We start from the raw sequence: 22,337 nt of genomic DNA on the forward strand, positions 1-22,337 counted from the left end.
ATAAATGTCTTTAAACTCGAGTTCGCCTTGATTAACTCGAACCACTCACAAGCCGATTCGTTTGCAACCCTAGAAGAGACTTGCTGGAACAAAAGCTATCAGACAATTAAGAATCAGTTGTGAACCAGACCACAAAAATCAAACGCTCAAGCACACCATTGTCCAAGAATATCTGATGCCACCACTTTGTTTCAACCCCAGCTGTGCGAGGGAGGAGTTAAATCTGTTCAAACGGTACTCAAATGGTAGCCGTAGGCTTGAAATGACTCGATAAGCAGGAGCAATGCTATCACATATAAGCACACCGCATTGCTGACATTCGACAAAAAAAAAAACAGTAAATAGGGTACGAAGATCAATAATAACCACCGCAATAGCAACTCTATATGAATAGATGGCATGGCAACAAAACCATGTATGAATCGATGGCCTGGAAGACAATAATACAATACATCCATACTAAATCATTAGCATTATTAAGTAGAATGAACGACTCTCTCTTGCTGGAATTGAAAAGAATTAACAACTAGAAGAAATCTATTCCTTGCGCATATCCATTTACATTTACATTGCAAAAGCTACAGCTGCACATCAAAAATGGTCAGCTACACACATGATGCCAATCTCTTTTATCTCTCTCTTTCTATCTACGTCATTTTCTAATTTCCTTTCATTTTGCTAAATACCTTTCTACTCCTGTATTAATCATTCTATTTCTACACTCTACACTGAGGCCACGTTAAACGAAAATGCACCAACACGAACCGAACAACAACTGGATGGTGTTAACATGTAAAAATCATGATTGCCAGAACAATTCGAAGTCAGTGCTATACAAAGAGCGATCTTGAATCTCCAAATTTGCAACATGCCAATTTATAAGCTGCGACTGGATACATTTACACAAAACCAAAGCAAAAGGAAATATCCACCATTCACTTTCATCCCTGCATCCACAGCAATTAAGGAGACAACTTTAGAACATGCATTTGCTGTTCAAAATCGCACTAACTCCTTAAATGAAATTATTGAGCACTGCCAATGAATTCTCTTACATGTTCCAAGGCTGAATGTACGGAATTTTTCTCCTTGATTGGGTGGTGTAACGGACATATCCACAAACAAAGGCAACAACCTGATACAAGAATTCAAATTTTAACAAATCATTTATCACATGAATTTGTAGCTATTTTGTTTGTGTGCGCTCGTGTGTTGGGGGTTGGGGGAGGGGGGGAGGGGGGAGATTGGAAATGATTACTCACAAGGAAAACTTAAATAAGCATAACGGCAGAAATAAAGTTAAAAAATCAGATGAAGCATATAATAACTAAAAGATCTGCATCAACCCCCTGCCATTGGTGCTAAAGAACGATTCTAGAATAAACATTTACAAAAATAAGCTACTTACAACATTTATCAGGGATGTGACATTCCACAAAGCATACAGACGGGCAAGACTGGCTGAATGTCTTGGTCCATGACTGAATAGAGCATTGATTCCAGTAGGGAATGGAAGTAAGATCCCCAATGGTAGAATAAACAAAAAGACGAAGACATCGGCCAATGAAACTGAGTACAGCTGGAGCATAGTCAACAAAACTAAGCTGAAATCACCTAGAAGTAGCATTGAAATGACCAAACCAACAAGATCCTGCAGTAAAGGCGCAAGGCATGTTCAGCGAGCAAATAGCACCTTGAATAATATTAACAGCACGACATGCAACAAATACCATCACAGACAGCACAGGCAGCCTCTATGCATGCATTTGCAGAAAGAGAGAGAGAGAGAGAGAGAGGAGCAACTACCTGGTGGCCAACAGGTTTAGTGTTATGCATTAGAAAAGAGAGCGCAAAAAGTATATCTCTTTTCTCCTCAATTTTCTTTAAGCAGTTGACATCTAGAATCCCACCATAAATCTTCCGCCTGACATTACTTTCACTGCTTCTACGAGTCAGACCAAAGAATGAATCTTCTGTTAAACTGGATGGAACTTCCCAATTAATAGTGCTACCGCTGTATCGAGAAAAAAAAAAGAGGGGGGGGGGGAAAGAAGAAGTTATGCTCAAGGGATTTGGCAAAAGGGTTAGCAAACAATATCTATAAATTTTCCGTAACCAAGAGTAATTCAGCCGGAAATCTGCACGTCTAAGAAGACTACCCCAAAGCAAATAGTATTAGAGTTCCAGGACAAATAAAAATCAAACAATTTAACCCTTTTGTAAAATTTATCTAGCTACCTACTACTATCGGGCTTTTCCAGCAATGCTTCAATGTTACCAACTGAACTTTTGGCAGATTATAATACATGCCACTATTAGTCACTTGACTGAGAATGTTGGTTAAACAAAATATTGAAGTACTCCAGACTTAGTCTTAGATGCAGCAGTCAAAACCACCGGCACCTCCCAGGCCGACCTCATCCCAATAGCTTTCATTTACTAATATCAGGGGGATTGCAGCATGCCCTTGCATTGTAAAAATTACTCTCCTTAATTTTTCCCTTTTTTTGGCAAGATGGGCAAAGCAATTACTAAGTGAAAGAAATTTAGAAACTTAATCCCCCCCCCCATCTGTTTTTCTTTTAATAAAAAAAGTATTTATGAGCATAGTGGGACGACAGAGATGGCCATGGAAGGGGCAGTCATCATTGTTGCTGGATAAGGGTGTGGTTTTTTAGTCTGGATTCTGAATCTCCTAGAGACGCAAGTCACATTTTTCTCTTCGGATGATGTGCTTTCATGCCTGCACTAGTTTATTTTGTAGCTTTTTATATTAGCTCTGTTGACTACAGAATTTTTTGACAATATCATACCCGCAAAAGAACTAACAATCATGTCCACTTGGAACACCTATTTGCATTCTTGACTTCTGAAACAAATACTCATGCAACTAACATAATCTGCTGGAATGGTGTAGTATAGAACAATACCGTAACTGAGGCCCAGTCCTAAGAGCTCCATCAAGGTCTTGAAAAGACAAACGTCCAGTATCTCCATCAACAGCATATAACACAAGCCCATATTGACAAAAACCACCAGTGGTAGTCTGAAACCAAGCAAGATCTACATGTATGGCATAGATCTTTAAAGCAGGATTGGCAAAAGTTTCCAGCCACTTGAAAACAGGCCGAAACGTCGACCTGAGGCAACCACGACGTACTAAGCGTAATTGGGCATTCAAACCAGCAACAAATCGGAACCATGTGGTAGGTGGGACAGCCTGCATACTAAGAATTTTGAGAACCATACCTTATTTTTGTGTAGAAAAGTTTAATGAATAGCACATGTGAACAAACAGTGAAATCAGTGCCAAGCCAACTTGCTCGAAGCTAAGGAGAAAGAAAAGCTCATGCATTGTATTCTAGTGTATCAAACATCTCAAGGCAATCAAAATATCACATAAACCGTCCGAGTAAAAACATCTTGCCTTTCTATTTGCAATTGAGGTTCATTTACCTACATCCAGCTATAAACCTAAGCGGTATAACACGACAAACCTGACTCATAAGACTAGTGGTGATATTGTCACTGTGAAGTGAGAAGGGAGCCATGTAACTTCCATCACCTCCAAACAGCAAATACATAGGAAACCTTTGATGAAGACGAGGAGGTAGATCACTTCTTTTCTCATCCCCACCAAGAAAGAAGTCCATATATGCAAGCATTAGGTCAGATGTAGCAGCTACCTAAAAATTGAAAAAGCTCGAGTATGTTAGTATCAATTCACATTTAGGTTGCTCTGGACAATGGAAATACTTTTAATCAGATAAACAAGGGTTCTGCAACATTCGCTCCAAAAACAGTACTATGTTTTGTAGTAATGACAATAGCTAGCCAGGAAATAGTGCTTTAGAGAGAAATAATGAATAAACAAACATAAGAAGCTAAAAAAGGAGAACAAATAATACACCACAATTCACCTGAAGAAAAGCCAAGTCTTTATTTTTTGAGGTGGCCTTAAGAATCAATTACATCCAGTTTTGGAAAAGAAATAAAAGCAGAATGGCTAATCAGCTTACTATTTCTATTGAATTAGTATCATCTGTTATTTACAACTTTCCTATTGTATTTACAGAAAAAAGTCAGAATGTGGGAAAGCAGAGAGCTAGAAACAACCAAATGAGTCATATCAAAGAGCTAGTATGCAATTATTTCCATCCAGAAAACACATTGTGCCAGAAGTTCCCCTGATCAAATCTCGTATACTTATCCATTACTTCACCCAGCAATTGAAAGAAACAACAATAAAACAGACCTATCAACAATTGAATACTTTTTTTCCTCGTACTAACTTTTCCCCTTACTATTAATTTCTCAAAGATTATGACTGTGAATTGGTAGAGCCTATGGATTCTGCTTCCAGTCCTGGCCAACCCCCAAAACCACCTTCCGCCCTTCATCAATAATATGTATGTCCTTTTCATAGGCTCCTATAGTAAATAATTTGCTGACACTAACAAGGTATAATTGAAGCTCTAAAATATAGTAGTATGCCGCTAAGTCAAAAGGAAACATCCCAATCAAACAAGGAAACTCCCAAAAGTGAACAAAAGAGCTGACTAATGTCCAATTGACCACCACAAATAAGAGCAAATTGAAAGACATATCATAATGCACTTGAACTCCTCAAGAGACTGAACAGAATTATGCAAAACATGTATAACTACCTAAATTCCTCTTTTCTATTGAGCAAAAAGCTAACCTTAAGCCCTTCATAGAGAGCACGGGACCGACAAGAACGTAAACAAGCATGATCATATTCTGATCTCACAAACTCACGGAGACGTTGTAACTTGATCCTACGGCGCCATTGCTGCCACGACCATGCAAGAGGATATGCAACAATACATAGAATGCTATGCACTGATCCTTCCCACCACTGATATGCTGCTATAGCATTGATCTCATCTACAAATGTGTTGAATGCACCTTCATACCTACAAATTCAATTTTCAAATGCAAAACAATTTCATCATACTTTTAGTGAGAACTAATCTAAGATCTAAAAGAATGTATATCTAAAAAAAATCCCATCCACCAACTGCAAAGCCCAGAAGAGGAAATTTCGGAAACAGAGAGATGACAAACATGGGTCCTTAGTATGTATAAACAAATTAATAAACCCAAGGCTTGATCTCGGATATAAATATATTTGGAATGCATTCGGACCAGATGCATAACTATAAGAGAACTACAACAGGCCTTAAACTAAAACTTACACAATTTCTTTTATTTCTTCAGGAGGTGTATGAGGAAGATGCCAGGGTTCACCAAAAGTATTAGGACCCAGAAAATACATTCTATGTACGTGACTCTGTGACTCCTCAACTCTATTCGTCTCCAAAACCTGAAAGTTTTGACATGTATCAGACTTTTAGTCCTTTCAATGCTGGCTGAAATTGTCTAGATATTAGATCAGTCACAATCTTGTTATATTATTTTGAGTCCATACATCAGTCATTATAGCAAGATAGGATAATGCAATGTCATCCAGAGAATACCTCATTAAGTGACTCCAGGAATGGAAATGAATGATCAATTTGGGAGCCATGCCGTGTGGGCCCAGGACCTGGTAATTCATCAACCCCAACAAACTTCATTCGTGCAACGCTGAGGACCAGGGCTAATAAAATGAGGAGACCCAATAGGAGAAGACCAAAAAGCCAAGGCCCTCCAAATGTGTACATCAACTCCTCAAGGGCAGTGTAACAGTGAGGCATGTGATACCTCTCTGAAAGACATTGATATGGACAAGGTGTTTCAGTAATGCCGCCTGCAGTAGGGATGTGGTGAAACATTACATTAGCACAAAAATTAAAAGATCAACCTCACTGCCACAACCAAATGTTCGCTTAAACACCTTTACCAAGAAGCAAAATGAGGGATACATTTACAGTCCTACCCTCTTTATAAAACTCTTAAGACTTATTTTGAAAAAAAAAAAAACTCCAATAATACATTCCCTAAGCTGAAATATTTGCATCTATACGCATTCGCAAGCATTAAATATGTTCCACTAGAATTAACAAAGCCAACAAAATCAAGACTCACGCGTGAAACAGGTACACCCTCCATTGCGAAAAGACAGTATATTTACAGGAACATAAATTTTATGAATGGGGAGAGATGTCAGTAGATCATGTTTTGCTTTTCAAAATTTATCCAAGTTGCCCACATAGGTTCCCCCTCCCCTCCCTCCCCCCCCTCCCCCCCAGGGGCTGCCCAAATGAGGCTGATGAAACACGATACCCAACAGATATATTGTTAGCTATTTGAGGTTTAGGCAAATGCATGCACCACTCAACTGATACAATGCATATATATGCCATTGTAAGGACTGAAAAATTCTCTCTTTGTTCTTGGGCCCACATAAGGAAAGGTATAAGTTGGAGGGTGTTAAGCTAATATCTATTTCAGGACAAACCAAAATAAAAAGCATGACGAGTTGATGTGAGGGAGGGAGTAAATGGTTTTGATAATAAATCATCTCCTGAAAATCAGGCTTATGTCTTGTGCTCCACTACAACCAACTTCCCCCCCTAAAGTGCCTCCGGACTCTAATTTACTATAGATACTGTCCCCAAATTCTCAGGCCAAATGAAGATGTAAAGTTCCAAAATAAGTTAAAAGTCAAGAGCGAACTCCAGGAACAAATTAGCCGCGAAAGCAAAAAACAAACACAGAGGATCACAATTCCCAGGCATTGTATAAGTATCCATCATTTGTCTAATTCTCTGAATAGCATCAATGGTAATTGCAGTTAAATTGTATATAAACCCTATGCAGCTCATCAAATGTGTTAAAAAAAAATCGAAGGCATTATACAAGAAATACCTCGGACCAAAACATAAGTAGCACGATGAGGAAGCTCATTGCTAGGGCATGGGAAACAGAGAGAGCTATCAGATCCTGATACATTCTTATATGTGCCAGCTGGACATTCCTGTAGAATCACAAAATATGATATCCATGAATTAACCAACAAATGGGATGGCAGTTCCAAGAACAGAAATGAAATATTTTCAGAAAGTTCTCTTTCTGCTTCAGGTTTGAACCTTTGGAGATCAATATAATAAAGAACAAAAAGGTCGAAAACCATGTAAACAGTATGATGTGAGATTCATTAAATAGCCAAATCCCCCCCCCCCCAAAAAAAAAAACTTTTGTTCAGTCTACAGAAAAGTATATACTTAGTTTCTGGGTAATGTACACACTAAAAACAAATGGAAGCAACAAGTATAAAACATATTTTACTCAGAAGCAAACAGAAAATGAACGATGGCAGAAAAAAGAATGCTTCAAAAAATAATTATGCTGACAATATCACAAGAAGTTACAAGATTAACATACCTCACAAAATACTCCAAAAAGACCTTTTGGACAAGCTTTCCCCGTAATGGTTCCAGCTTCCCCAGCATTACATTGGTCCACCCCAATCCCACCTCTAAAGTAGAAGCACACTGGTTAATGTACTTTGAGGCACAATGAACTAGTAGTAAAGAAACTAATCAATCATCACCTTTCACAATTATGAATTAATAAAAGATTACAGAAACAAGAATCTGAAACTACTTGAAGGCACAATCAGCAGATACCAAAGAAACTGGCCCTGCTGTTTTTTAAATAAAAAGAGTCTTCAGCCACATGAAAGATGTCAGCAAATGGAAATGAAAGCTTGGTACTTACTACATCTGAGTGGGTATGTACAAAAGACGATTAGACCTGATAGTGAGAAACATCTTGACAACAGTTTAACAGGCAACACACTAATCATAACTTTACCCTCATGGATGGAGTGGCAATTGGGTTTTTGCAGTCTCCTTGAAAATCAAGGATCATCATGGTTAGGTATAAAGCAAAAATTCATGAGAAGAATGAATCATCATTCAAACAGTGGGTTGCAGCATTGAAGTGGGAGACAGAATCATATATTCGAAACATGCAAGGCACCAATTGCGGAATCTTCAGTTTGGTATTGACTTCTTGAAGCTACATCTACCGAAGTCGATTTTAAAAATTTTAGAAATTGCAGGGAAATTATCAGCTGCATGCAAATTGTGTAAGAAAAACTATGGGCTTCATTTTGATATCTTCCTAAAATAAATTCAAAAGATGTCCAAACCACAAATAAACATCTCAGTTGCATAGAGGTTCAGATTGTGGGGGTTATCCATGCTTCACCTGCATTTTGTTCTTGTGTCAAACTTTGTTCACCAATTTCATTAATTTTCTAAGACAACATTTTAGCATACATATCTCTTAGTCTGGACCTAAACTAAAATTATTAATACATTAGCACCACATCCTCATGTTTTTTACGACAATGAGGAGCAAAATATCTGCCAAAAGTTGGAGACAACCACCTCATCTTATATCAGAATACCACACAAGTCCAATGTGGCAGCAACTAAATTCAACGAGAGATTGTAGATCATGCATCACATAAAAAATGTACAATTACTATTTCCACTAACCTGGTCAGGATGCTTCCATTTACAGTAGCTATGGGCTGATACATGTCTCCAGTTGGAATATCTGACCAATGGAAGTGAATTCTCCCCCCACCACCTCCACCACCACCACCAACACTGCCATGACCCCCAGCACTAGACATAGCACCAGACTCACCAAGATCCAGGGAATGCAAAAACAGTAAGATTGTTCCACCAGAACCTCCCCCAGGATGGAAACTGTCTTTGCTTTTCAACTGTCCTCCAGAACCGTCTCCATCAGCTTTAACCGAACCTTCAACAGATAAACTTACCAGTGGATGCTCCCATGAACCCATCACTTCATGAATCAAGGGGAAAAAAATGAATAATCAAGGAAGCAGTGCAACACAGACGAGATCATTTCAACATTCAGAAAGCCATGCATAAACTTCAAAGACACATATTTCAATGAAATTGTCAGCAGTATAAGCTGTTCATTTCTCCACTCACAAGAAATTACAGATTTAAAAGATCTTCATTAAACAAATCAGAATGGAAAATTTTAAAAATAAATAAATAAATACTTGAAAAATGACAAGTAATAGTCTATTGACGGAGCTACCAAAAACTATAGATGGTTTATTAAGCTTGCAAATTTGCAGAGAGACCGAAACGATTAATTCATGAGGCCTGCAAATGGCAAGAATCTCCATCTCAACACAAATGCATTATTAAGCTTGCAAATGGCAAGTACCTCCTTAACTTACTCATAGTACCAGGTTTCAAAGAAGAAAGAGATGGGTACTTTCCACCTCCCTGCGATTCAGTAGCAGACCGTGTAATAGAAGCAAATACAATCAGAATCTTAAAGTTCACAACAAATGTAACATTTAAAACAAATAAAAAAACTTCGCTGGGTAATTTTCAAAATATGGTCTAAATAGGAAACACATTTGAAAGGTTATATGGACTAATTTGCAACATTGAGAACAAGAATACAATCTAGCAAGAATAAATGAGCAAGTTCTAAAACCAAAAGTTAAGGAAACATGTAGCTGTAGATGCCGACAATGAAACTGAAGTACATTTAGCTTTACAATAGTTTAAATATAAAAAATCACTGTTATTCAAGCAAAACATACATTTTACTCAAACTCTGTTAATGAAAATTTCTGTAAATATAACTATCAGGTTAATGACATAATTCTTACCCAAGATCAACACACAAAACTAACTCCAATGCTGCTGCAAGTAAAATACCTAATTCCTAATGGGAGAAAAGTCCTAGGATGTACACAATGAACCAAACAAACTATGACTAGAAAAACAGGTTGACTTCAGCAATATGTTTAAGCATCCTGTGCAGCAGGAAAATCTGACAAGACCCCTTTCTTCATTCAGCTATATGGAGACTACAGATTTCCTGGAAGGAACACTTAATGCTTGGGTAACCATCTCCCAAATTTACAAAGTATATCCATTAAAGTATTAATTGTCTCATGTGATGTTTCTAACAGTACACACAATTGTTTAGATTAGTCTACAAAGTGAGACAATCACAATTTGAACTCAATTAAATACCAAGAAGCTAAGAGCCAAGAAAACCAGTTATCTCCACAAGTCAGAATTCTAATACTGTCATCATTTTTTGACAGCATGCTTCCAACTTGGTTAGACAAAATTTGAAATTTTTAACGCAGTATGACCTTCTGGTTCCTGTTGGCTCATTTTTTAAATAAAAATGAAAGAGTTTCCCAAAGTGCTACAACATCAACATTTGGACCAAAGACAGTCCACTTTAGAGAGATGAGCTGACCTAAAATGCCACCACCAGCATTTGCACTAGTTAGGCTTTCATTTCCACTCCCACTTCCCAGCTCACAAGGTAAATTAGCATCCCCATATGACATACCCCCCTCAATGCAGCTATTATTGAAGCATCCCATTCCACCTCTACCACCATGCCCACCACCACTGCCAATACCACTATCTGAAAATGTCCCTTGTCCCACACCTCCAATGCAACCTGAGGAACAAAAAACATCACTGGTAAGGCCCTGGAACAATAATAAACCACATGTATGCCAAATTCGCAAGGTTTTGAAAACAGATTCATTTTCATGCTAAATACAGATGACGAAGGGCCACGCCAATCACACTCAAATGTTAAATAATGCCCGCCTGATGGCAAGGTAGGAGATACACTTTGAATATGGTAATTAAAAAGGAACTCAGATGCAATTATACCCATCCCAGTTGTGCTTATTGTTCCAGAAGAAGGGACACTAATAGTTCTGGCTCTATGGAAATGAACAACAGATCCTATCACGAGGCCTTCAACAAGGATATCTTCAACTCGGCAAATCTGCAGAGACAAACCAACTTGAGACCTCACGGAAGTGAAAAAAACTATATCCCAATAGAATGCAGAACAAGAAAAACTCCACCTGAAGAGTGAAAGACAGTGAAGAGTTCACATTGCAATCTTCGGGTGGATGGAGGAGTTCAACTGGACAATCATTCTGATCACAATGCAACTTTGGTGTCCTATAAAAGAACAACACAAATATAGATTAAAATAGTTGCATATTTGAGATACTATGCAACAATTATTCAACTTACACAGCTTCAGTTGAGGCATTCTCTAAAGGACCACGTAAAACAGATCCAGGACCAACCTGTATCCAGAAACAGAAAAGTCAAAGGAGTCAACTGATATTGTATAAAGTATTTTGTACACACTTCTGGAAAAAACTACCATGCAACTTTAGAGTTAAGCACAGATATTAGCAGTATATAATAGTTTAACCAAAAAAAAGAGCAATGAATCCTTCAACTTACTTTGATTGTGCATAATTATGCAAGAGTAGAAACCTTTTTGTAGTCAAACACGTATTTGAGCGAGAGACATAGTCACATAGATAGATGTTTGCATGCATGTGTTTATACACAAACGCATGAGAGAGAGAGAGAGAGAAAACTAACAAAATAGCATACAATTCCAACTTTGACTAAACCAGGGAAAAGAGTAGAATAGCAACCTGAAAGGCTTAAAACCAAACAAATGAACCAAGCAGTATTTGGATCTAACCAAACATCTTGTTCTCACCAAAGGCACTACTTTTTTTTTAAATAACTTTACGTAAAACCATCCAACATATTCAATCTCATGGATGCTGAAGGTAATGAATGAATAGAAATATCATGCCACAAATTGCTTACATGTATACTATAAAACAACGACAAAACCAGGCGTTCTGCTTCAATGCAATCTCCTGGTCCAGACAAATTTAACAAACCTTGCCCGTGCACCCCTAGATTAGCATTGGAGTGAATAATAGATGACTCCTGTTATGGAAGCCAGGAAGAGGGAAATTAAGAAAAGGTCAAACAAGTCATGAGGATCCAAAGCAAGACGGCATACCAGTAAACTGAAGTAGAATAACTAGAGCACCTTAAGAACAATAAGATTACTAGCTTCAAGCATTGAGGTTTCAACATTTTCATCTCCTTCACCATCAATTAGCATTCTCGAATTCCACATCAGAAACATTTTAACAGACATACGGAGAGCCCCAAAAACCTGAAAGGCCGAAAAAAGGCGATCATACAAGGCTACCTACCAAATTAAATAAAAGTATTCTAGCGAGATCAAATTGCAAAAAGAATATGGTCATGTCAACCTACAAGAGGCCACATGCAAACAATGCATAAAAACTTCTGTATTCAAGAATAATGAAAAAAGCCAAATTGTTAAAACAAAAAACCCATGTTAAGAGCACATCTAGAATGAATTGTACTACTCCATCCACATTTATTTTGTCATGGTTATGATTTTTTTCTGTTGCATAGTCACTCTGTAATGATCTGAAACACAAGTAAATAACCATTTACCTGTATAGACTTCCTTCAAGATTTCTGCAGTGAAGATCATGAGAAATAAACAAACACAATACTTGAGGTTTAATTATGAAAAATCACTTTTCCAACTATTTTATCTTCATCAAACATAAATTTTCCTTACTCTGTACCCAATCATCACCGTGACCATAAAATGGGTCAGCCAGTGCTTCATCCATCCCAACTTGGATGTCTACTTAGAGTTTTAGGACTGTCCTTGACTTAGTTTGCACAACTAAAGATGGGGACTACCTAAAGCTTCCTCAAGAGGGCCTATATGAAATATCACAACTCCACATAGAACTGGTAGACTGCAGCATGTCCTGACAATAGAGCTTGAAAGGAAAAACATGGACAAGAATTCATGCTGCATTAAGTGCACAGAATTTTATAACTGCATGCACCCGCTAAGTCTACAAGAACTTTAAACCAGTAGAAACACAACCACACAGAGAGAAAAATGTGAATATATGTCTAAAAACAACAGATAAAGGGAGAAAAGTAGAGGAACATGCTTCCAAAAAATTAATTGCAGGAGAATCATTTAGAAACACACCATCTCATCATATCAGTATGATACAACAAAGAAAACATAAAATGTTGCCAGTATCCAATGAAAAAGAAAAAGGTTACCGCTACCTTAATAACAGAATCACTCATTAACAGTTCTTCGGCCAATATTTCAAATTCTGACATAGAATAATGTGCCAATCCAAAGCTCAGTTCTCCACCAGACAAGAGGCTAATTTGCCCTTGGACCTAAGACATAAGAATTACAGATACATCAAGTACTTGAATAATTCAATGGAAAAAAGCAGAATAATGTACTGAATATCCACTGACAGTCAATGCATTAGCTTCAATTCCAAAAGCTAATAATAACTGAAAATAATCATATCTGCAGATATAGTAAGGCACACATGGCCAAGGACACAAATAGCAGAACAACATACAAAATATCCAATGAGAGAACCAATACATTACATTAGTTCCAAAGTATATAATAGTTGAAAGTATTCAGATCTGCTAACACAGAAGGCACATCACAAACAGAACAAGGCACGCATAGGCATGGACATCGCTAGTGCTTGATTTGACTTTCCACTTTTATTTGATGTCAATTTGTCTCCTTATTATCCAAAAGAGTTTTAAGATAAATCTGAACAAATAAATAGGTTCTGACTATGTCACTAAGAAAGTAAGAAAGACTAAATTTATAGACCTGAACACGACTCCAAAGCAAGGGAACAGAGGCCTTGGCCTGATTTTGGATGTAGATATTTGTCAAAAATGGTTGAGGAAAGTCCAAAAGAAGTGTGTCTGTATCTGTAGATTTGTTGTAATTGTCAATAGTAAGACTGCGCGGAACAGCATCATAAATGCTCCCCGCTGCACCAGCGTTTTCTTGGCAGCCACGACTGCTTCCTCCTGTAAGAACAGAAATTAACTCAGCATGCACACTAAATCCACATTCCACATTTAAAGCTGGGTAAATTTAAGGCAATAACCAGCAAATTATTGTACTCATTTGATGTTTTAGATCAAAACAGGAACAAACTCTCATCCACTTGTTATCCTATTCAAGGCATAGCCCAGGCTGATGATGACATATCCAAGCAAGGCCAATTCTAAGAGACCAGAGAATGTACAGTAGGATTACAACCAGACCACGGAAGACCATTGCTTTGAAAAAAGCCCGAAATAAGCTACCAACAAACAGGTTAGTAGTATATGCAACAAAAATTATTCCCAAAAAAAGGACAGAGAGAGTCTATGATAATCCCTCAAGCTATGTTACTTGGACTCGGCTACTGACTCCTGCCGACATGGTTACTCTGGTGCAAAATGATGAGTCAGATAGGGGTACAGCAGGGAAAAGTGAAGAGTCTGAGTAACATAGCCCCCCAGCCTCGTTACCTCATCAATTTTATGACAAAACTTCCCAACAGATTAATTTGGCTATACAAAAGTTCCAATGAAATGAACCCCTTCTCTAATCTCTTTTCACCTCTCACAAATATAGACTTGTCATCTCTGGTAAACACTAGATGGCCATATGTGTAGAAACCTGTTGCTGTCAACAAATAGGATGAAGAAAAAGCCTCCCCAATTGCTCCCTTTTTAGGGTTTACCACAACGGATATAAGCAAAATATGGAGCTATAAACAAATATATCACAGGTTCAACCTTCAATAATGCCCTTCAAAGCATTCAATTTATCCTGAGCTTCAACTCTAAATTATGGTACAGAAAAAGCCAACAGGATCCAATTTAGATAATTAAGACAGAAATAAAAGCCCCACGTTTAAGAAAAAAGCAACTAAGGATAGAAAGATCTGCAACATTATTATTACAGAGGTGAGTAGCATAAAAAGGAGACTGATTATCTAGCAATCAAAAAAGTGGACATCAGAAGAAAAGTCAAATTGCAGATATAGTATTTTCCAGCACTGAAAGAACTAATGAAACTTCAAACAATTATGGATAAAGAGCAATATCATGTTTGGCTTACAGCTTGGAAAACTTTTACCACAAGAAAATCATATTATGAATCATACCATATGCAAAAATTTCCGGATCCTCATGGTGGCTAAAAACATCAACAGATACTCTTCCGCCACCTCCACCAGCAAAGCCATTACCTCCACATGCACTGATATAACCACTCCCAATCCTAAACTTGCAAAAATTGTCGTACTTTAGAATAAAACTACATTATCAATACTCATGAGTACTAAAGGTGCTAATAAATTGATTATAACTCACAAAGATAAGAATAATTTCAGAAACCAATAGCATATATGAGAAAGTAATTGCAAAAATTTTGGCTTGTGTCATGACAGCTAAGCCACAATCCTATTATTCCTATTCAATAAGTTGGACCCAAAAAAAAAAAAAAAAAAGCATCAGAGAACCAATAAAAGATTATTATTCAATAGAATGACATTCTCCAGCAAATAGACAAAAATTTTAGATAATTATATGCACAAAAGAACTCGTAAAATGGATAGATATGGACTGTGACACAATTACATGACAGTAAACAGACCATGTACAATTCTAGATTATTAGTGAACTCATCCACTCTATGAACAAGAAACATTGTGCTTGAAACACTGATCTAGATCATATTAGCATATCCCTAGAACCAAAAATCGTATGTCAGGAACCATGAAATATAATGGGTATGTTTGGATTGCAAGACTTTCAAATAAAAATCTCAAATTTTGTTTTGCTTGCATCATACACACAATTTCCAACGACCTTTTTATCTCACATACATCACATCACAAAAAGTGCTACAGTAATTATTTCAAATAACCTCCTATCCAAACAAACCCAATTTATCACTACTGCAATGCAACTGTTTAGCAGCCTTATACAGTAACTATAACAAGTATTAGCATCAACAAAGTCGTTTGAAGATTAAGTTCTACTAGAATTAGTAAAAACACAAATAAAATTGAAAAAAATAGAACTAAGATAATAGGTAAAACTCAAATTCTCATTCCGAATTACACTCTGTTCAAAAAAAGCAATGGGTTTATAGCAAATTCTCATTTCTCCAGGACGGACTCCAAAAATACAAAGTATTGCAAAAGACTCCAAACCCACTTCATGACAGGCTGTCAGCTTGACTGGGGCATTAGCTTAGTGTAGCTTTTGAAGGGAAGTTCCCCTCCCACAAAGAAAATCCAGATGCCTCCCTCTCTCCCCCTCTCAAATAGTCTTCAGCATGCAATAGACCAAACCAATTGATACTAATGCACATAACAGGAGAGCTCCTATTGATATTTAGTAACATGCAGAATACAAATTTCCAGTATAAAGAAAAAGGACAATATATAGCGAGAACTGAAATGGATTTGACAAGTGGCAATATAAGTTTTTGCAAATGTTGTCCAGAAATCAACCAAGATACACCAGTTTCATGGTTGAACGCTTATATCCAGCTATTTACCATGCACTCGCAAAGAACCTGCATTAGAAGAAATTACACTTTCCTGTGCATATTTCACAATGTTCTCAATATCTGTTTTCCACTTTTATATGCTAAAAGGTATTAAACCATAAGTAACTTCTTTTATTTTCTACCTTAGTATTGGGAATCTCTATCCCTGAAGTTCATCTACACGTGTATGATTTTTTCCACTTTTCCTTGCTCTAGTTCTTATTAATTTGGAGATAACATTTGTTATTCATTTTTGGGAGGGCAAAAAACCCATATGACCACTGCACCAATCCTATTCCAAGAAAAAACCTTGTAAAACAATCTCTCTACACATCAGCATTGCCCCAACCTAACAAAATTCCTCATTGTAAATTGTAAAAATCCAAATCCCAGTGAAATGCAGTAAAGGGGAACACCACAAAACTGGCCAAAAGCTTAAGCAGTTTAACAGCAGTTAGATGCTTTCACACCACCTCAAAAACAAGACCCTAAAGTATGTGTCAGGATCAGTAAAATTTCAAGGCTATTAATGTCAAGCTTAAGACCTAGCACTAATCACAATTGTCAATTAAAAAAGACGAGACATAGTTGACCATTGATACATCTTTTTAGGTTGATTACGACGCTACCAATTATGCGAACAACATAACTTCCAAATGGATCTTTTAGCTTGCAAAACAAAGGATATTTTATGCATGGGCTTATTGTTTACCTACATAATACCTGACCAGTTTATTAATGCGATTTGTTGTTAAGCAATGTTATGTATCCTAAATGACTCTAGAAGAATGAGGCTGTAAATGAAAATGCTTGGCATTAAAACTGTATCAGCTCCGGTCCAAGCTTGTAACTGAGTATTGGGTGCTTCTCAATGGCTTCTGATTTTCAGAAGCAAAATCAGAAGGCAAAAAAACCTGCTATGCTGCTTCCGATTTTTCAGATTTTTTGCCTCAAAAAAGGTGTGAACAGGTATTGGAAAGCAATTGAGAACTTTAAAATAACAGCTTTTCCAGAATCAAGAGCTAAAATCAGGTATTGAAAATCATTTTAGAACAAATCACTGTCCTTTAGACAAGTCCAATAATAAAACTCAAAACAACCTTCAAAAAAAAAAATTGATCTTAAAGTTGACCTCCAAAATGTTAACAATTATAAGCCCATAGCTTTAGAGAGTTTTATATTACAAAAAACCTTGCGTAGGTAATCTCTGCTTAACTCTGCCGGGTTTACACCTGTAAAGTGAAAAAACACAAAAGACGGAAACCTGACAATAATTCAAAGTCTTGCAAAGGAGGGAAAAGGAATAAGGAAAATGTACTGTCTGTCTGAAAACTGTATTTAAGTGCTGGAAGTGAATGAATCGCAAGTTTTTACATTCATCCTGAGCAATATGATACTTTTCCGATCAATTGATACATTAAGCACCAGTTCTTTTTTTCCCACAAACCAAAAAAAAAAAATCACTTAACTTTTTAAACAGATAAAGCCATGAATGAATTGTGAGTTTGTTATATTCATCCAGTTCAACATGATACTTTTCCAAACAAATAATACATAAAGAACCAGTTATTTTTTTATAGAAACAAAAGAGAATACCACTTAATTTGTTGAACTGTTTAACAGTCTAGCTTTTTGTCACTCGGTTATGTTTAAAAAATAACTCAGACACACACACAACCTCCTCTCATGCAGAATGCCAAAATATCCCTCTCATACTGCCCCCCAACACCCCCCCCCAACCTTCTGTCTCTCAAATACATGAAAAATTGTTATTATGTTTCTGACAGTATATATGACTGTTCATCAGAACACCTTTGTTCTGAGGTCTAATTAAAATAAGTTCATCATATGCTACTTATTTACATTTATTAATCAAATAGCTTTCTCCTATAATATTTGATTACTCATATATTAATGGACCAACTATGGCATTCAAAAAGTAGAAGTCTATTGAAAAATAGAAAACTAAATTAAAAGAAGAAGAAGAAGCAGAAGAATAGCTAATCAAGAAGATAAAATAAACACTAACAATCTAAATGAAAAGTAACATTTAAAGAGAAGCTAACTGGACGTCTCAAAGAAAATTCACATACAGCAATCATTCTTAAGTTAAATTGAAGTATTTGCCACATTGATTTCTCAACTTAGGCTGCCATATTGGTTAACAGAAGGATATGGTTTCATTTTTATCAGCAACTTGAACTGCCAGCATTTAAAATAACTTCCAGATTCCAATGTTTCAGCTTTTAACTTTAGGCAAGAATATAAGCAAGTTCTCTTAGCAAACCTATCAACCACTGCCAACTTGTTGGATAGAGATCAGCATGCCAAGGTGTTTCCAAAAGAGAAATGCCCCCTAACCACTTAATGTTCTTCATTTTACTTAAAAAGCCAATAATCTAGTAGAGAAACCAAATAAGCCAGAAAACATTAATGATTACTACACAGTCAAGCTAAAATCAGAGTTTCAGGTAGCGAAAAAGTTGCTTTTGCAGGCAAATGGGATTTACATAGGTTGAAAAGAATTAAAATTATGATGACAACAGCAAATAATAATAATAAATGCTTGAGTTTCAAGAAACAACAGTCTTCTACATTCTCTCCAACCTATGAGCAAACAATACCATAATCCAAAGCTTATAAGACACTCCATGCTAAAACAAACTTAATCGGCCCCAAAGAACAGGATATTAGTTAACATGTAACACTTTGAAGTTTTCATTCTTTTAACAAACTCAAGGAAATTTGAACTTCCAACAATGATTTTACTCCGTCATTCTTTGCATGAACCACCTCCAAACAATCGTTTTAAATTCAAATTGAGTGAAATCCCAGTTTTCCTTTGATTCCTTGTGTTTCTAATCAACGTAAAGGATGACATTATTTGTATCATCTACAGAAAAGGCTCAAATGATAACAAAAGGAGTTCGGCTCACCAGTAAAATTTAAAAACAAAAGAAGCCAAAGGAGAAATATGTTCACCTAAATCACCCAGAAAACAATGATCCGAGGACAAAATCCCTAAATGAGGGTCAAGAAAAGTGCAATAAAACAAAATTATATACAATTTTCTGTCTTCAATTCTCATCAGATTCTAAGTCAAATTCAACAATTCCACTAAGTGCGGCAAGGAGAAACCACTTATATGGATTTCCAAGTGTAATCCAATATTAACAACATTCTGAATACAAAGTATGAATGTGGATGCAACTACCAATTGATATACATAATAAAACCATAAAACGTGGTAAATCTACTCACAGAGTCTACACATATTAAGAAAACGAAAACAAGTTTTTAAAGGCCAAACGCAAGTCTACATGCTAAGTATTCTCTGTCTTTTCAACTCTACAATCTAAAGTAGACGTTTCTACAAAATCCAATTAAAAAGGCAAAGAGGAGAATAGTTACATCTTAAAGGCCTTGATGTAGATGCTACCACCTGACCCGCCTCCTCCTTTGCTTCCTCCATCACCACCGTCAGCGAGCAAGCTCCCATTAACTTCCAAAAGCTTAAGCACTTTCATTTGAATTATCCCACCTCCACCCCCACCATAATCCACCTCCCTGTTTGTTGTCCCACCTTTACTCCCATAGCTACAAGGATCCTGCAAATATGACCACCCATATGCATCCCCACCCCATACATCATCTGGAAGCTTCTCCTGGTCCAACAAACAAGCCGCACCTCGTCCCCCATAACCCCCACCAGCACCATCCACCCCCTGGGGTGTCCCGCTCGTCTGGGGAGGAGGATCACCGGCTAAACCAGTAGTATTCACAACTGACCCATTCGAAAAAGTAGCATTATCTGCCGTCAAATCAAAAGTTCCAGCAAAAATAGTCGAATTCTGACCCAAAGTAAAGTTCCCAGAGACATTTATCACTAGCTCGCAACCCGGAAACATGCAATTAACCGTAATATTGGGAAGAATATTAAAATTCCCCTTCCCTTGTATATACACGTTATCACTGATATTCAAACTAGAAACTATATTGCAAGTAGTATCTAACGAACCAACTCCTCCGAGATCAGCTTCGCAAGTCACCGACGGCGGATGAGGAGGCGGTGGCGGTGGCGCCGGAGGTGAGTAATCCCGGTGAAACAAGAATGAATCGAAGTCGCCGGAGTCGTCATCTAAGTCAAAATCGGCGTCTCCGCCACCGTCCTGGACTAAAGTACCATAACCGCAGCTAGGAATCGGAAGCAAGCCTACTATTAGTGTCACCACTAAGAGTAAAGTGAAAGGAAGTACAGACATGTCAAAAGGTGAAGAAGACGCCATTGACTGATGAAAATGGGAATATTCATCAGAAATGATGGTTGGGAGAGGGAGAAATGGATTGCATCATCGGTGGAATTTTTTGCTCGAAAACAAAACCCACCAGAAAAGTTTGTTAGTTTTTCGTTCCAAATGCGGTTTAACTGTTTGATATATGCCGGTGCGGATGGAAAAAAGTGGCGCTTTGGGAACGGAGAATGCCCTAGAAAAAGGGGTTTCTGGTGAGGAGCCAAAGACAACTACTCCCTAGCGGATTCTGCAGAGCGAAGAAAAGAGGGAGGCAGTTTTTGGGGAAAATCGAATATGAGGAGAGCAAAAAGAGAGGGCAATAAAGGTAAAGGGTTAAGGGGGCGACTGATTACTGATTAGATAGGAGACTAGAGAAATTGGGGAGCTGAACATTGGGTTAGTGGTTTATTAATGAGAGGATGGTGAAGGGGTTAAAGATTAGACTGAGATTTTGAGGTAGAAAGCATGACTGATCAGAACAATCACATCCGTTAAAAACTTGGTGTTGAATTTTATAAATAAATAATAAATTGTGATGACGTTTTCTTTTTGGGATAATTTCAGAAACTTGCCCTGAAATTATTCATAGTAGTATCAGTCGGCCCCATTGAAGTTTTTAAAATCTCACGTACCTCCCTCAAAATATTTACATCTCGAAAAATTCACACATATAAGGAGATTATTTATTAAAATATATTTCCTAAAAAAAATTTCTTAACTCCCTCATAATTATCTCCAAGGGCTCCATCACTCACTATAATCCTTCTAAGTGGTTGATTTTGACTAAATTTAATTTACCACGTTCTTTGTCGTCCCACCATGACCTCGATATAGAGAAATATGGACCATTATTAGATATCAATTTATTTTTCTCTAATCCACATATTTTTGTTTAAAATTTTATTTTATTTTTTGGTTAAGCAATTATTAAGAGCTAGGGGTAATGTTGTCACTTTTTGACCTGTGATGGGAATATTTTAGTCTTATCAAACTGATACGCGAGGTAAGTGAAATTTTAAAAATTTGAATAGGAGAACTGAGTGATATTATTATGAAAAATCTCAGGACAATTTTTTGAAATTATGCCTTTCTTTTTTCATCTTTGTCTCTCTTTCCCTTTCCTATTTTTTCTTGGCTTTCTGTGATTCTTCCTCTTATTACATACATCTTATATCTTCTTCTTTATATCTTAATCAAGGAATAGAGAGATTCTTTTCTTTTCTTTTCTTTTCTTTTCTTTTGTCTAAAATAGGGCAGCGTGATAAGTGATAAGTTGTTTCCTTGCACAAATGTCTCATGTTTGTGATTGGGGGCTGATTCGTAGTTTAATGAGGAGGAAGATTAGATTGACTCATTGACACTAAGGTTGAGTGCATGGCTGATTGGGCCACTTTCAGTCAAAGTTTGCAATTGTACTAATTACAAATTGTGATGGCACCCTTGTTCTATACTTTTGTCTCTTTGTTTTGTCGGGGGAATTTAAATTATGATTTGACATTTTTTACAGAGAAAAAAAAAAAGAGGTAAAAAAAATATGAAGGAGTGACTGAGAATGAGAGGATTTTCAAGGGACATATGTATCCTTTTGTCTTTCTTTGTCTACAAAGTATGATAAAGATAAATTACTTCTTTATTTATTGATGGGGTGATTAATGAGATGTTTTAACTCTTTTTCTATTTTCTTGTTTTCTTTTCTTCTGATCATAAGAAAATTTCGGTATTTTGTTAGTTCTTAAGTTCCTAAAGTAAGGGAATGGTCAA

At 36.8% G+C, this 22,337-nt stretch overlaps 1 protein-coding gene across 1 annotated transcript; it reads right to left on the reverse strand.

Annotated features, from left to right (window-relative positions):
• Nucleotides 1-362: 362 nt before the first annotated feature.
• Nucleotides 363-21,000, reverse strand: LOC113702766 (uncharacterized). The gene is made up of 22 exons (XM_027223900.2): nucleotides 19,696-21,000; nucleotides 14,891-15,006; nucleotides 13,555-13,760; nucleotides 12,972-13,091; nucleotides 11,887-12,015; nucleotides 11,655-11,780; nucleotides 11,055-11,110; nucleotides 10,880-10,979; nucleotides 10,680-10,797; nucleotides 10,249-10,458; nucleotides 8,475-8,790; nucleotides 7,351-7,444; nucleotides 6,835-6,943; nucleotides 5,502-5,773; nucleotides 5,220-5,347; nucleotides 4,703-4,937; nucleotides 3,498-3,686; nucleotides 2,931-3,220; nucleotides 1,807-2,014; nucleotides 1,409-1,651; nucleotides 1,056-1,135; nucleotides 363-947 (listed from the first exon to the last, which is right to left on the reverse strand). Exons 1-22 carry the CDS (start codon nucleotides 20,568-20,570, stop codon nucleotides 800-802), a joined length of 4,368 nt encoding a protein of 1,455 aa, XP_027079701.2. The 5' UTR covers nucleotides 20,571-21,000; the 3' UTR covers nucleotides 363-799.
• Between the last annotated feature and the right edge of the window lie 1,337 nt (nucleotides 21,001-22,337).

This window comes from Coffea arabica, chromosome 8e, assembly GCF_036785885.1.
Source record: "Coffea arabica cultivar ET-39 chromosome 8e, Coffea Arabica ET-39 HiFi, whole genome shotgun sequence".
In the NCBI taxonomy this organism is placed as follows: domain Eukaryota; kingdom Viridiplantae; phylum Streptophyta; class Magnoliopsida; order Gentianales; family Rubiaceae; genus Coffea; species Coffea arabica.

What these genes read in the sequence shown, in the direction of transcription:
- LOC113702766 (XM_027223900.2), bottom strand. Translation starts at nt 20,570, where the DNA reads ATGGCGTCTTCTTCACCTTTTGACATGTCTGTACTTCCTTTCACTTTA. An exon ending in CTCTCTATGAAGGGCTTAAG is followed by an intron (nt 3,687 to 4,702) that starts GTTAGCTTTTTG and finishes TTCAATTTTTAG; the next exon opens with GTAGCTGCTACATCTGACCT. An exon ending in TACATTCAGCCTTGGAACAT is followed by an intron (nt 948 to 1,055) that starts GTAAGAGAATTC and finishes CTGTGGATGCAG; the next exon opens with GGATGAAAGTGAATGGTGGA.